The sequence below is a fragment of the Paracoccidioides lutzii genome, assembly GCF_000150705.2.
Source record: "Paracoccidioides lutzii Pb01 unplaced genomic scaffold supercont2.8, whole genome shotgun sequence".
Lineage (NCBI taxonomy): Eukaryota > Fungi > Ascomycota > Eurotiomycetes > Onygenales > Ajellomycetaceae > Paracoccidioides > Paracoccidioides lutzii.
The window spans coordinates 345,887-359,206 of record NW_015440954.1 but is presented as its reverse complement, the minus strand read 5'-3'; the positions used below and the strand labels follow the sequence as shown (position 1 = coordinate 359,206).

General features: G+C 38.8%; 3 protein-coding genes across 3 annotated transcripts in view; 1 reads left to right on the top strand and 2 right to left on the bottom strand.

The window, feature by feature from the left end:
- Positions 1-4,574: 4,574 nt before the first annotated feature.
- Positions 4,575-4,966, top strand: PAAG_03064 (hypothetical protein; the record flags this gene model as incomplete). The annotated part of the gene is made up of 3 exons (XM_015844837.1): positions 4,575-4,726; positions 4,766-4,835; positions 4,910-4,966. 3 exons carry the CDS (start codon positions 4,575-4,577, stop codon positions 4,964-4,966), a joined length of 279 nt encoding a protein of 92 aa, XP_015702043.1.
- Positions 4,967-5,039: 73 nt separating this feature from the next.
- On the bottom strand, positions 5,040-5,471 carry PAAG_11689 (hypothetical protein; the record flags this gene model as incomplete). Its single annotated transcript, XM_015847288.1, has 1 exon — positions 5,040-5,471. The coding sequence occupies one exon, from the start codon at positions 5,469-5,471 to the stop codon at positions 5,040-5,042; it is 432 nt and encodes a 143-aa protein (XP_015703077.1).
- A 4,131-nt stretch (positions 5,472-9,602) lies between these two features.
- The window catches only part of PAAG_11688 (hypothetical protein), a gene marked incomplete at both ends in the record, with an annotated part of 5,768 nt that continues 2,050 nt past the window's right edge, over positions 9,603-13,320 (bottom strand). Inside the window, 2 exons of the mRNA XM_015847287.1 lie at positions 9,603-12,084; positions 12,151-13,231. Coding sequence (XP_015703076.1) covers positions 9,603-12,084; positions 12,151-13,231 — 3,563 coding nt within the window. The remainder of the gene's footprint in view (positions 12,085-12,150; positions 13,232-13,320) is intronic.

Genomic DNA, 13,320 nt, shown 5'->3' with positions numbered 1-13,320 from the left:
CCAAGGGCACAATATGAGTCAATCCATTGGCTAGCTAAGAAGTAACTAACTAGTTAGTGGAGTGAGTTACTTCAATAACTATCCGGAACGCTTACAACAGCCAAGATGCTCAGAGAAATTATCCTATCTTCAGGTCCAACGTCGGATTTACTCCCTAGACGGATCGACATGAATGATAACAACACAGAGAGAGCTCACCTCTTAGGGGACCGAAGGGGGTGAATATGCTCTCAGGAGTCATCTAACTACTCCGGTTGCTCAGCATTCACTAAACCAATTGCTGGTTCTGTATTGACTTATCAAAGAGTTCCTATCATTCGATACCCTTTGCCCACGACCCCAGTTGGATGCCTCAATGGCAATTTCAACCCTTAGTTATACTGCTGTTGCTCTTCCAGTTTTCAATATGTTGTCATGCTATTCTATTGTTAAATGACGACGCGATGTCCTTATTAACTGCAGACTCTTAACACCACTGGCAAAATGTGCCTTCACCCATCCCTCCAAAAACCATTCCGTTTTGTCTGGCTCTTGTAGCCAGCAATCGTTGCGAGCTTGAGACTCCTGAGTTGGCGTCTGCTTGCGGCTCCACTTCAGCGCTTCGAGCGGGTTGTTGGTTGCTCGGATAGAACCATGGCTTGTAAACGGATCAGCACAGACAGGATGGCCGATTTGTTGGGTTACCACTGGGGCGGCCTGGTTGCCCTCTTTCCAGATACGTACGAGGTAAGGCACACTGCATATTCATGTTAGTGGGGAAACGAAATGCAATTCGTTCAAATTCCCTGGGTTTATACTACCATACCCTCTCAATCTGCATGCAGATTTGCACTGATCCCGGGATAGTTCACTGCAGTTGAAAAGAGTGAGAGATTAAAAATAGTCATTCAAAGAAACAATGAATGAATTATGATTATTAAAGCTGTAAGTGTAAAAAAGATAATATCATCAGTGATTATTTTGAAAGACAAGAATCAGCAGACTGCCTAATATTAAAATTAATTTATAAAAACTAGTTAATGATTTATAATTAATAAGAATGATTAAAACAATAAATATCATTAAACTACATTAACTGAAGAAGATCTTTATATCATATTCAAAATATTATCTAACTGATATAAAATAGTTATTATTATTATTATTATCATTATTATCATTGTTCATTTAAAATATATATAGTCAATAACTATAATATTTATCTAATTATATTAAAATTTAATTTTTTTAAAAATTTGATCTATATATATAATTTAAAATATTTAGTTATATAATTTTATCTTAAAATAATATATTATTTAAATATATATTTTACAATATATAATATTTAATTAAATATAAAATTTAATATTTTTTATAATAAAATAAAATTATTTATTTTTATATATTATATTATATCTCTTATCTTTTTCAAATACTTGATATTAATATTTTTAGATTATTTAAATAAATATATAAAAAATTAATTAAAGTTAAAATTAATTTAAATAATATAAGTATATTTTTTTAAAATATATTTTTTAATTATATATATTAATATTATTATCTATTAAATTTTTTTTAGGTTTTAAAGTTTATATATATTTTAAAACTTTTATTAATTGAAATATTATATAAAAATTTTATAAAATAATTTTTATATATAGAATTTCTCTAATAATTTAATTTTTATATCAATCAATTTAAAAAATATATTAAAATATTGATAAAAATATATATATTTTTATAATAAAGAATTAAAAAATATATTTTTAAAAATATATTTTTTATAAATAAATAAAAAGATTAAATTTAAATAAATAACTTAATTAATATCTTAAGAAATAAAATTTTAATTTATTAAATATATTTTAATAATAAATTTTAATATATTATAGTATATATTATAATATTAATTATATAATAAAAATTTACTTTTATAGATAATAATCTATTTTTATATTTTAATTAATTATATTTTTTTAAAATTCTAAATAAAATCTCTCAAAATTAAATAAAATAGTTAAAAAAATTATAAATTAATAGTATTTATAACTCAACAATTAACTATAATAACTAAGATTAATTAAATAACTAAATAATTTAAAATAAATTTATTATTTTATATAAGTATTAATAAATATTAAAAATTAGATAATTTTATGAAAATTATATTTATAATTATTCAATATAAAACTATTAATAATTAAATTTATTATTATAATATTAATATTATTTCTATAATATCATCTGTAAATTCTATATTTTAAGTATAATAATATATTTAATAGTACTCAAATATATTTATATATAATAGTAATTTATAGAAATTAATTTAAAACTTTAAATAATCAATTATATATATTAAATATCTTTAGTTTTTTTAAAAAAAAATGTTTTAATTTTTTTATTTTTTAACTACTTTAGAATTTTATATATATTTATTTTTATTAAATTATAATATATTAATATAATCTATATTATAAGTATTTTTTCATAATAATAGTATTATTATATATATTAATTTCTATATAATTTAAATTAGTATTATTTTATTTAACCTTTGTCTATGATCTAGATAAGAAAATTATATTTAAATATTCTACAATATTTGTCAAGTTTATCTTACTTCAATTCTTATCAGTAGTATTGATTTAGTATTTTATTTAAAGACTATCATATTAAACATATTGATGAATTTTGTGCATATCACACGATCACGAGACTTAGCACGAGCATATGATCTAGCCAAAGACCCTGTCTTGGCATCGATATCAGGAGAACGTCTTATATCACCACCATCAGACCTAGTCAACGACATCTCCCTGGCATCAATATCTCCATTGTCTTAGAGACTACGTCTCTACGACGCCGCCACTATCCTGATGACGAGGTGACTACTTCGCCTTTGTATGAGACTGTGTGGAATGATGAGGTGATTATCATGTGAATGGCAGGATGATGCCTTTCCTTGATCAGATAGATTGATATCCAAGTATATCCATGAAGGAGAGAAGACTGATGAAAACTCTATAAAGCTAGCTATCTGACCCACTGTTTAGAGGGTCAGCGATTCGTTCTTAATATATCAGATTGATTGAAGACGCATACAACCCTCTACCTATCTATTAGTATTCTTGATCATTCAGGTTCCCTTTCAGTCTAAAGACATAAGCTCATCTGCTCCCTTAGCTAATTAAGCCTAACCATTCGGCTTCCCATCAACCAACCCACACAACGGCACTGTTGACTCCCCGTCTCGGCGCCGTCCCGTTATAGTGCAATAGTACCAGTACTTTATCATTATACAGTTTACTCAAAATGTGTATATTATTGATATACTTTGCTTGATCTCCTCTGAGTGAGCTTATTACTTCAACTATAGCTGAAATTGAAATTCTCTTTCTGACTGTGACTACTATTGTGATTACTTAGTGATAATATATTTCATTTACAAAGTGAATAAAGTATGAAAAAATAATATAATAAATGATTTTCTTACTATAAATTTTTTTTTTTTAATAATTATTGAAATATTATATTTTTACTGATTTATATTGAATATATTCTCATATTTTAAATAATTAAAAAGAAGTTACATTTATTTGATTTCTTTAATTTATAATTGTAACTGTAATAACTTATATAAATATTATTAATAAAATATATAAAAAAATATAGTTTTTTTATTATTATTTTATTTCTTTATTAAAACAATTTATTATAGTTTTTTAATAAATATAATTATATATAATTATTTTTTAATTATTTTTAAAAGTAAATTTATATTATAAAATAAAAAATTAATTATTTAAATTTTAAATTTTAATTGTTATTTATAGCATTATTAATTTTAAATTAATACTTTATAAAACTATTTTTAATAGTTAACTATATTAAAAAATTTTATTAAACTTATATATATTAAAATAAGTTTATAATATAAATTAAAATTAAATAATACAATTTTTATTAAGTATTTAGCGGCCGGGCCCGCCACGCTGCGCTTGCCCCGTTGCGGTCTGGCGCCCCATCCGGCATGGCCTCGCCCGTTCGGGTTTGGCGCCGTCCGTTCCGGGTTTAGACTCTCTCGCGCGGCGTCGGCTCTCTTCTCTCTTAAGGCTCAACCTTTCCGCGCAAAACCTAGAATTTCAAAGCAAACTCGAAGATCGAAACACAACATCTCATGGATTTTACTGACGTTGATCCCTCTGAGATAACATTTAAACGAAAGCTTTTTAGCTCAGAATTCTCAGAAGTATTCATTGTTCATATTCGCAACAAGATATGTGTAATGAAAGTGGTTTGTGCACCTTGGGCTCTTCAAAACATCAGTACATTCTAACATTTGGGACAGCATCATGACAGCGGGCCAGTCCAGACCGCACCTCCTGAGTGTGAAACAAACGTTCACATCTGCGAATCGACTGCCTACAGACGACTAATGAAGCACGGCCTTTGCGACCGCGGAATCGTGCCTCGGTTCTATGGGACAATGGACCGGATGGACTTATCACACTATCAACCTCACCTGAAGATGTTTCTTAACGACAAAGAATCCTCCTAGCGCCATCCTCTTGGAGTTCATTCCAAAAATGGAGATGATCTATCCGCACAATTTTACAAAGGACCGGGGAGAGGCTTTGATCCGTGGCATCCGAGAGATTCACAGAGCGTTGGTTCTGCATTGCGACACCAAACCGAGGAACATGATGATTGTCAGGAATGACCCGGAAAGAGTGGTCTGGTTAGATTTCGATAGAGCTTAGACCTATTATGTAGATAGCTTTACCGAGAGGCAACGAGGATATATTGAGGATGAAGAGCTAATGGTGTCTCAACTCGCAGATTCACTAGTGAGTGATCTACTATTTACAGCAACTTAGGTCATAGTCAAACACTAACCAGGACCATAACTTTCTTCTTACAGGAAGCTGATCATGCACAAGGCGAGATTGCTGAGACTTATCTCTACTACTGCACCTAGCCAATTTCTAATAAGAATGCACTTGCGGAGATGGGGCGATAACCTTTCGGGACTGCAGCGTGAGGAATAGCATTCAATGATCGATGGAAATATTGGTAGATCGTTGAAGGGGCCCTAATTTTTTAAAGTCCAACCCATGAACATAGGGTGAATCTGGTGGCGGATGGCGACTCTGTAAATTTAAAAAGAAACCTTGGGCCTCATTCCTATCATTATTTTCAACAATTTTGTGGAAGATCGTCTCGGTCGACATCTCTGAACATTGGCCTGGTGTGGCGGTTATCGTTTTCGTCTTTGACTTGGCATCCAAACTCCGGGATGTGCTACAGAATCTGGTGAGGAGGGGAACTATGTCAGGAAATTCGTTTAGGGACAGCATGCCGTCAGGATCCTGGGTATTTCCACTGCATCCGCTTGCATCACCCATACAAATGACCGGAATTCCCGCCCAAACACCCAAGTAGCCCGAAAAATGTTTTGCGATTACTGGTCTCAGAGGATCCATAGCCTCCGACAGCTAAGACCCCAAAGAAAGACAGCTTCCACGTCCAAGAAGTCGAGAATACGGTAATGGATCTCGGTGGGAAACTGAACGAGGATAGATCCATATTCAGTTGTGCATGTCAGAGCACGGGAAGATGGCATTAATAACAGGAAGACAGTCCGGCTCAAGTCGCCCTTTCTGAGGAATAGTTTTCTCTGGCTTGGGTAGGATTGTTCTGTTCTCCCCATCATGAGATTGGGGGGGTAATGGGTCTCGCAAAGGGTAAACAAGAGAGGATGCAGATCCATCGAACAGGTCCTCGCCAGGTCTGCATCTCCAACTTAGCGCGATAACGAGGTGCAATGAGGCATAGAGGCCTGCTACTCAATCTCCAGGGCTTTTTGAGAAAGAGGAGTTTAGTATTATGTCATGGCTCAATCTAGAGTCAAGATAAAAGATTTAATTCATCTATCTAACTACGCAGCTGCGATGAGAATACTAAACTGGGGATTAGAATGTGGAATGAGCGAGCAGCCGGATATATAGAGGTGGTTGAGGATCGGATCGGATCAACCTTAATCCATATTACAAGCAGCTGCGCCGTAACACTTTTTCTAATATATATAGACTAAATAATTATAGAGACTTTTAATATCAAGATTAAAAATTAAATTAAAAATTAACATTTAATATATAAATATTATAGAATTTTATTGAACTAATTTAAAAGATAATATTTTAGCGATTGTGACGGCGTAGAACGGGCTCCGTCCGGACTACTGGACAGCGTAGGGCCACTGTGCTGAAAAGGGTAATTGCAACGGCCTAGCAACGGCCTAGCAACGGCATAGCAACGCAACCCCACCATTAATTACCCCATAAAACAATTACCCCGTAAACACGGGAACCGCCTAGCAGCTGCGCTTAGGAAAAGGGGTATATAAGCAGAGCCTTCCCCGACCCCGTCTTTTAGGAACCATGTTATTAGTATTTTCGTCGAAGTAGCTTACCTAGTTGGCAATCGAACACCTGTTTCAGCTGCGCTTACATTGAAGCCGTGACAGCTATGACTTTTTTTAGCTTTTTTTTACATTTTTTGAGAGGTTTGATAAGATCTAATCAATCTAGTTAGTAAAATAATTATAAATTTTATTCATAAATTAGAGATTTATCAAACTTCTTAGCCTTTTCTTATAAAAGTTTTATTTTTCAAGAGTTTTATTCTAATTAGATAGTAGATAATTCTAAGTTTTTGATGTAGAATTAAGTCAATAGATTTCTTATATAAATTATATGAAGATTCTATTAGTTGAATCTTCTCAATTGTTGTAAATATTTTATATTAATTGAAATTATAATATTTATATAAGTCTGATATATGAGATGATAGAATAAATATACTAAGAATTATTCTTTTAAAATATCTTTATTTATATTATTTTTATAAACTATAAAAAAATATTTAAATATTAAAAAAAAGATAATAGAAAAAAGTTACAATAAATAATTATAAATTATTATTACTATTTTATTTCAAAGTATTATACTCTCTTTTATTTTAAAGTTAGACTCTGAATTAAATATGTTTATACTAATTAATTTAAAAAAAAGTTTACTAAATATAGTAATTTTATATTTATATTATAAAAATTATAACTGCAAATATTATAATAAAATTAAAATTAAAATCGATAATCTCTTTTAAATTTTAAAAAAAATTTAAGATAGATATAATAAAAGTAAAACAGCTGACGATAAGTAATTAATTATACAAAATAATACTGTTATCTTAAGCTTATCTGTTCTCTCTCTTATCTCTTTTATTTTCACTTTTTCTCTATTTTCTTTGTAGCTGCAAAGCAGGTCTCTTGAAAGATGAACAGCCCAGGCAGAATCCCTGCAAGCTAAGTTGACAGAAGAGACGATTGCTCCTATGAACATGCTATAACACCAAAGCCTAATGTTCATAAGAGCAAGACTCTTAATCTGAGCCATTCTGTCGATCAAGTGGCTATTTTTTTACGGGTCATAGAGAGATTGCAGACCAGCTCTCCCCTCTGCACCCCTGGATTGGTCCAAGATCTCTCTATCTGTAAAGCTTCTTCATCTTTGTAAAGATAATGCGGTTGAAGTTTACAGATGTTACAACATTTACAGCTGCCTTCCGAGTTCAGACTAGCTCCGCAATAATTTAGCACACTTCGGCTCGTTGTTGCGGTTGCTCAGCGATGGCGCCGTTGGATATTTGTTGCTTGCTGGGTTCTTGTATACATACTGTAGTTGAATGGATAAGAGGTCCGGTCAAATATCGATTGTGTATTATCCGATTGAGTTGGAGGCGTGCCATAATTACTCTACAGCTGCCCATTATGGCGAAAAATAGCTCATTGTCGGATGATGATGATGATGAACAACAAGTGTCTAGGCCATCTGCTGCCCGCCAGACGGAGGGATAAAGCCTTTCTATGACGAAGGGTTGCGTGTGGGGTTCGGTTTGTGCTCAAAAGTATGCTGATTCTATTTAGGGTTCTGAGAGTCTGATGGAATATTTATAGAAAATGAGGGGAGAGGTATGAATCCAAGAGACAAGGCAATGAAATATATACTAGTGCCTCATCTTAGGATGTTGAAGAGTAGATATTGGCTATTGCAACTTTCCTCACTGATGATTCCAATCAGGATACCTGAATTTCTCAAGGACCTGATTCATATAGCTATACCATCAATACCATTTATCCGTCATCAAACAATGAAGACCAAGCAAACCACTCTAGAACTATCAGTTCATAATATATGCCTTAAGGAAACAGGCGCCCTTTTTTTATTATTCATAAGCTATGTAAGTAAAGAAGAACTGTAAACTCATCTAGTAAAGAGATATTTCCAACAAACAAGGCCGTTTTCGTTTCGTTTCATCCACCCCAGAACCATTGTTTTATTTTTATTTAATTTTTCTCTTCAACGCCATCGCCTCCTCCCATCCATCCCTTCTATTTATCCCCTTACCCATCCTTCCGCCATCACTCCAAACCAGATCAACCACTTACACCAAAAAAAGGGCAAAAAAAGGTTTAAGCTGTAGGGGATATCAAGTTGCTTTTTGTTTTTGAAAACAGGGACGGAAACGACGTTTTGGGAGTTGAAGAATTTGTAAACCGTGTAAAAAGTGGAGTCGAGAGGAAAGGGGTTGTTGTGAAAATGGCTATATGTACAAGCGCCAAAGGTATGTTGGGATGGGATAAGGGGTGGAAGAAATAGGGAGGTAAATGTTGAATTTTTGTTTGTCAGACTTTGGGTTCTGTTGACTGGTAAAAGGGGGGAATCTTCCCCATATCCCTCCTCCCCTTTCTCCTTTCTCCAATTCCCCTTTCGTCGGCATCTGCAAAAGAAACTGTTGTTGACCTCAGTGCATGCATGCACACTGCGCAAGCTAAAATGAAGAACCAAACAAAGGCAAGCAGGACAACGACGAAAATCGTGTCACTGAACACACAATGGTGTACCTCTTATCCGTAGCTGCAATTCGTAATCCATTCGTACGTGTATTGTGGGTATTGACGGGGTATAGGATGCTCCCATCTTCTCCGTCGTTGAGCTGATCGATCAAAAATGAACAACAACGCAAAAAATTTCCTCTCTTTTCTCGTTCACTCCACGTTTCAGGGGCAAAAACAATCAAACACATTAAAACTGCCAAATGGACCGCAAACAACAAGTCAAGACACATATGAACGAATCAAGAACAACATGCGAAGGGTGCGAAGTTTTGATCATTGTATTGCCATTAGAAAGGGTGGGAAGTTATTTCAGCCGTAAATATCTTTTTCCTTTGATCAAACACACAGATAAGGCAGGTCGCTGATGGGGATTTAAGCTTCTTTTTTTTTTTTTGAATGTAAGCGCAAGAATCAAGCGCAGAACGCAAAGAATTCGCTAACAGTGGCAGAGTCGAGCAATCGAGCACATGAGGTGAGCTGGGGCCAGCAGTTAATGTCGGCAGCGCAAAGCAAAAGAACACATTTTCTCGAATTCGATTTCGATAGAGAACGGTTTCATCGAAAGAATGTGGATGGCGAGAGAGGTGCGTCACCGAAAATTCCGTGCAAAAATTGGAGAAAACTCCGGCGTGGGAGTCGACGGGTAGAGTGCCATTCAAGGACTGCTTCCTTTACTCACCTCATCCCCATGCCCACCCTCATTCGCATCCACATCTTGACCTTCTTTCTCCCCCTCCCCTTCCCCCTCCCCTTCCCCTTCCTCCGGCCCATCAAACCCGAAGCCCGCCATATCCATAGAATGCAACGACCCAGGCCCCCTACCAAGCCCCATATCCATATCCGACGATGCGTAATCATGTCCAGACGGCCTAAACGGCCCAAAAAACGGTCGATGATGCGGCTGCTCATCCGGCGATTGCAATCCACCATCGCCAACACCCATACCGCCTCCCCCACCACTACTGCCAACGCCAATGCCGACACCATCTCCAACGCCAACTCCGTTGATACCAAGAGGATCATCGTCGCCATCTCCAGTGCGAGAACCAGCGCGGCTACCGCCGCAATGCGAGTCGCCATCACCGTCACAGCGCTGGCCTTCGACCCACGGCATGACGCTGCGTTGCCAGAAGCGTTGATTGGCATGCTGGTCGCCGAAGAGGTCGTGGTCGTGTTCATGGAGTTGCAGTTGGAGGTGGCGGGGGAGTATGGAGGATTCATGTTCGATGTGTAAGAAGTCTTGCGGGGATTGGTAGCGGAATTGTGGACGGCCGAAGCTTGATGAGGCGGGGGAGTCGGCTTGGTGGAGGGGTAAGTGCATGTGTGTTTGCGTGTGCATGGCCATGGAGATGTCAAAGACGGAGACGTGGTCGTGGTCGTGGTCGTGATGGCTGTGGTTTTGGTGGTCATTATGGTGGTTGTGATGGTGGTGGTGGTCTAGGGCCATCGCATCGAGGGACGACGCCGGTCCGTTCAGGGAGGATGCCGATTTGCCAAATCTGGACACTGAACTATGTCTATGACCGTGTCCGTGGCTGTGGCTGCCATCCCCATCAAAGACTGCGTTATCAAGCGTCTCTTCTTCATCCACAACCGGTTTCCCGTTCCTGGTCCGTAAGCGGGGCCGCGTAACCTCCACCCCACATGCCTCAATAACCTTATCCTTATCCGTCCGCGAAAGCGACTCAAAATACCGTAGCGACAATGACAACTGACTCCCCTGCTGTTGAGCCATTTCATCATCATCATCATCATCATCACCACCAACTAATCGATACGCCTTCTTAGCATATTCCGAAAACCCAAAACCCGGCGCATACGGCGACTGGTACACCGACGCTGACTGGCGCCGTTGCACATCCAAGTAGGCATACTTACCTTCCAGTTTTGGACGCATCAGCAGGCCACTAACATCACCGTCGTCACCGGATAGTTCTTCCTTAGCAGGAGCCTGCGGGGTGCTTTTCTTTGGGGATTTTTTTTCAACCATCCCCGCTGCGCCTGTTACTTTCGTCGTGAGATTCATAAGTGCAAACCGTAGCATTCGAAGCAGGTGGTCTACTTCATCCGCCTTCATATTCAGTGGCTGCAGTGGTGGCGACGACGACGACGACGAATTATTATTGTGATTATCGCTGCTGCTGCTGCTGCTGCTGCTGCTGCTGTGGCTGTTATCGCTCTTAGGCCTAACCATTGACTCCGCCATAGCCGTCTTCAACTTCTCCATCCCGTTCGTCGGTAGGACTGAGCCCGCCTGGCCCAGCAGCGTCTGGACGACAAAGTCAGAATTGACAATTGTATATCCAGCGCGAAGATTGGCGTGGTCAGTAATAGACGCCACCAGACGTCGGGCCATCGCAAACTGCAACGTGATGTCACTGGCCCATACCGGGAGTTTATGATTGCTATTATTAGCATTATTGGTATTATTATTCTGTGGCTCTGGTGGCCGTTGCTTCTCAGACAGGACTTGCGGGCTGCCTAGCTGGGATGGGGACGGTTGTGATGTAATTTGTGACGATAGAATTGGTTGATGGGACGTGACTGTAGGCGATTTTACAAGTTGTGATTTGGCTGTTGTTTGCTGTTGTGCGGGTTGCGAAACGGAAGCGGTAATGGGTACAGAAACAGACGATGTCACTACGGGGTACGGTGGGGCGGCTACTGGATGCCTGGAGAATGGCCTGGAGAATGGCCTAGAGGGGTGATTGCGTGCGTATGACGGCCCATGAAGCTGAGGCACTGCCGTCACAACAGGAGCATTCAGCGACTTGACGATCTCCAAAAATTGCGAGCGAGGATTATGCAACGGTTTATCGGGGTTCTCGGTATACTGTGCACGACACTCCGTTGATGATTTGCCCAGGTAATACCACATCTGCTCCGGTTTCGAGAGATCGACGTGGGTTGTGGAAGAGTTGAATGGAAGGTTAAAAAGAATAAACTCGCCCCATTGGTAGATGAAGCGCGCATCGCCAAATGGGGTACCAGGGGATGGGAGGGAGGAAGCCAAATCCTTCTTCGAATCTGGTTTTCGCGCGAGGTGGGAAGGTAGCGGTTTAATTCCGGGGGGGAGCGGTGGGAATGATGATTTTCGCACAATCAACAAAAATCGATAGGGTAATTCGATTACATCCCTAAAATAATGTCAGCATCGGCAACGTCACCATAATTAAAATATTCAAAGAAGCCATAAACCCTACCCCCTCGGCAAAACCTTAACCAGCAACACCCTTTCACCCACCCGATTCTCAAGCACAACGCACCCATTTATCTCCCTATCCACCTGAAACTGCACGAGCTCCCCCTTCCTCAGCCCCTTCGCAACAACCGTAAGTTTCGGATCCAAATCCGGCGTCTCCCCCTGCATATACGCATACTTCTTCGGCCGGTGATACTTGCACTTCAAATCCACCCCGGGCACCGAATACTCAACTCCATCATCAGCTATGACAGCTACAGAGCCAAACTCCACCTGAACCCCGGCTAGCAGAGCGCAGGTGGGATGGTAGGCACGCGTGCATTTGCCGTGCATGCACTGGAAGCAGGCGCCGTTGATCTCGCGGCAGTAGAGGCATTTGAGACCCAGACGGGCCTTGGGGACCTTGTCGATATCACAGACTACTTCTGTGCCGGATTCGTCTTTGAGAATGGTTGTTTCCTCAATGTAGGTGGCGCAGCGGCGGTGGGCGTGAGACTTGCCATCTTCTGTTGCTAGGAGTTCTTCATAGTCCATGCTATGAGGACAGAGGACGCAACGGATCTTCTTGGGGCCATCCTCCCCATGCATCTTAGCCCGTTTACCCTTCGGACTTGACTCGTTACTGTCGCATTTTCTTTTCCTGCCTCGCGTTACCCCGGGCTTTTCTGGCACGCTGCGCGGCGGGGTAAGGAGGTCCGAGGCACCGTCCATAGTCATATCCTCGTCATCACTACCCATCTCAATGTCCTCATCATAATACTCCGGCGTGGATTCGCCACGAAGCTTGCGTTCGATTTCACGGATATCAATCCAAACGCTATCAGCCTCACAGTTACATTTCTTCGCGACGCGAGCATAGTCCAGCCAGCTTTCAGTCGCAAAGTTGACAGATTCAGCACAGTTGTATCCCAGATTAAATCCCGAGTGGTATCCGTATGGGTAGGTGATGACAAACTCGCCCTCGAAGTGGACCATTTTGTTCACATTGATGCCAAATTGTGACTTTAGAAGAGCAGGGGAGATCAAGTAGGTTTTATGACGGAGGAACTGGTCACAGTTCTTCGCATCCGTTGGCCAGATACCTTAATTTCTATATTAGCAAAAAAATACAACTATATCTTGAGGGATGAAGAGCCAGTCCTCGAAACATGGTGGCAATTTGGGGAGGAAT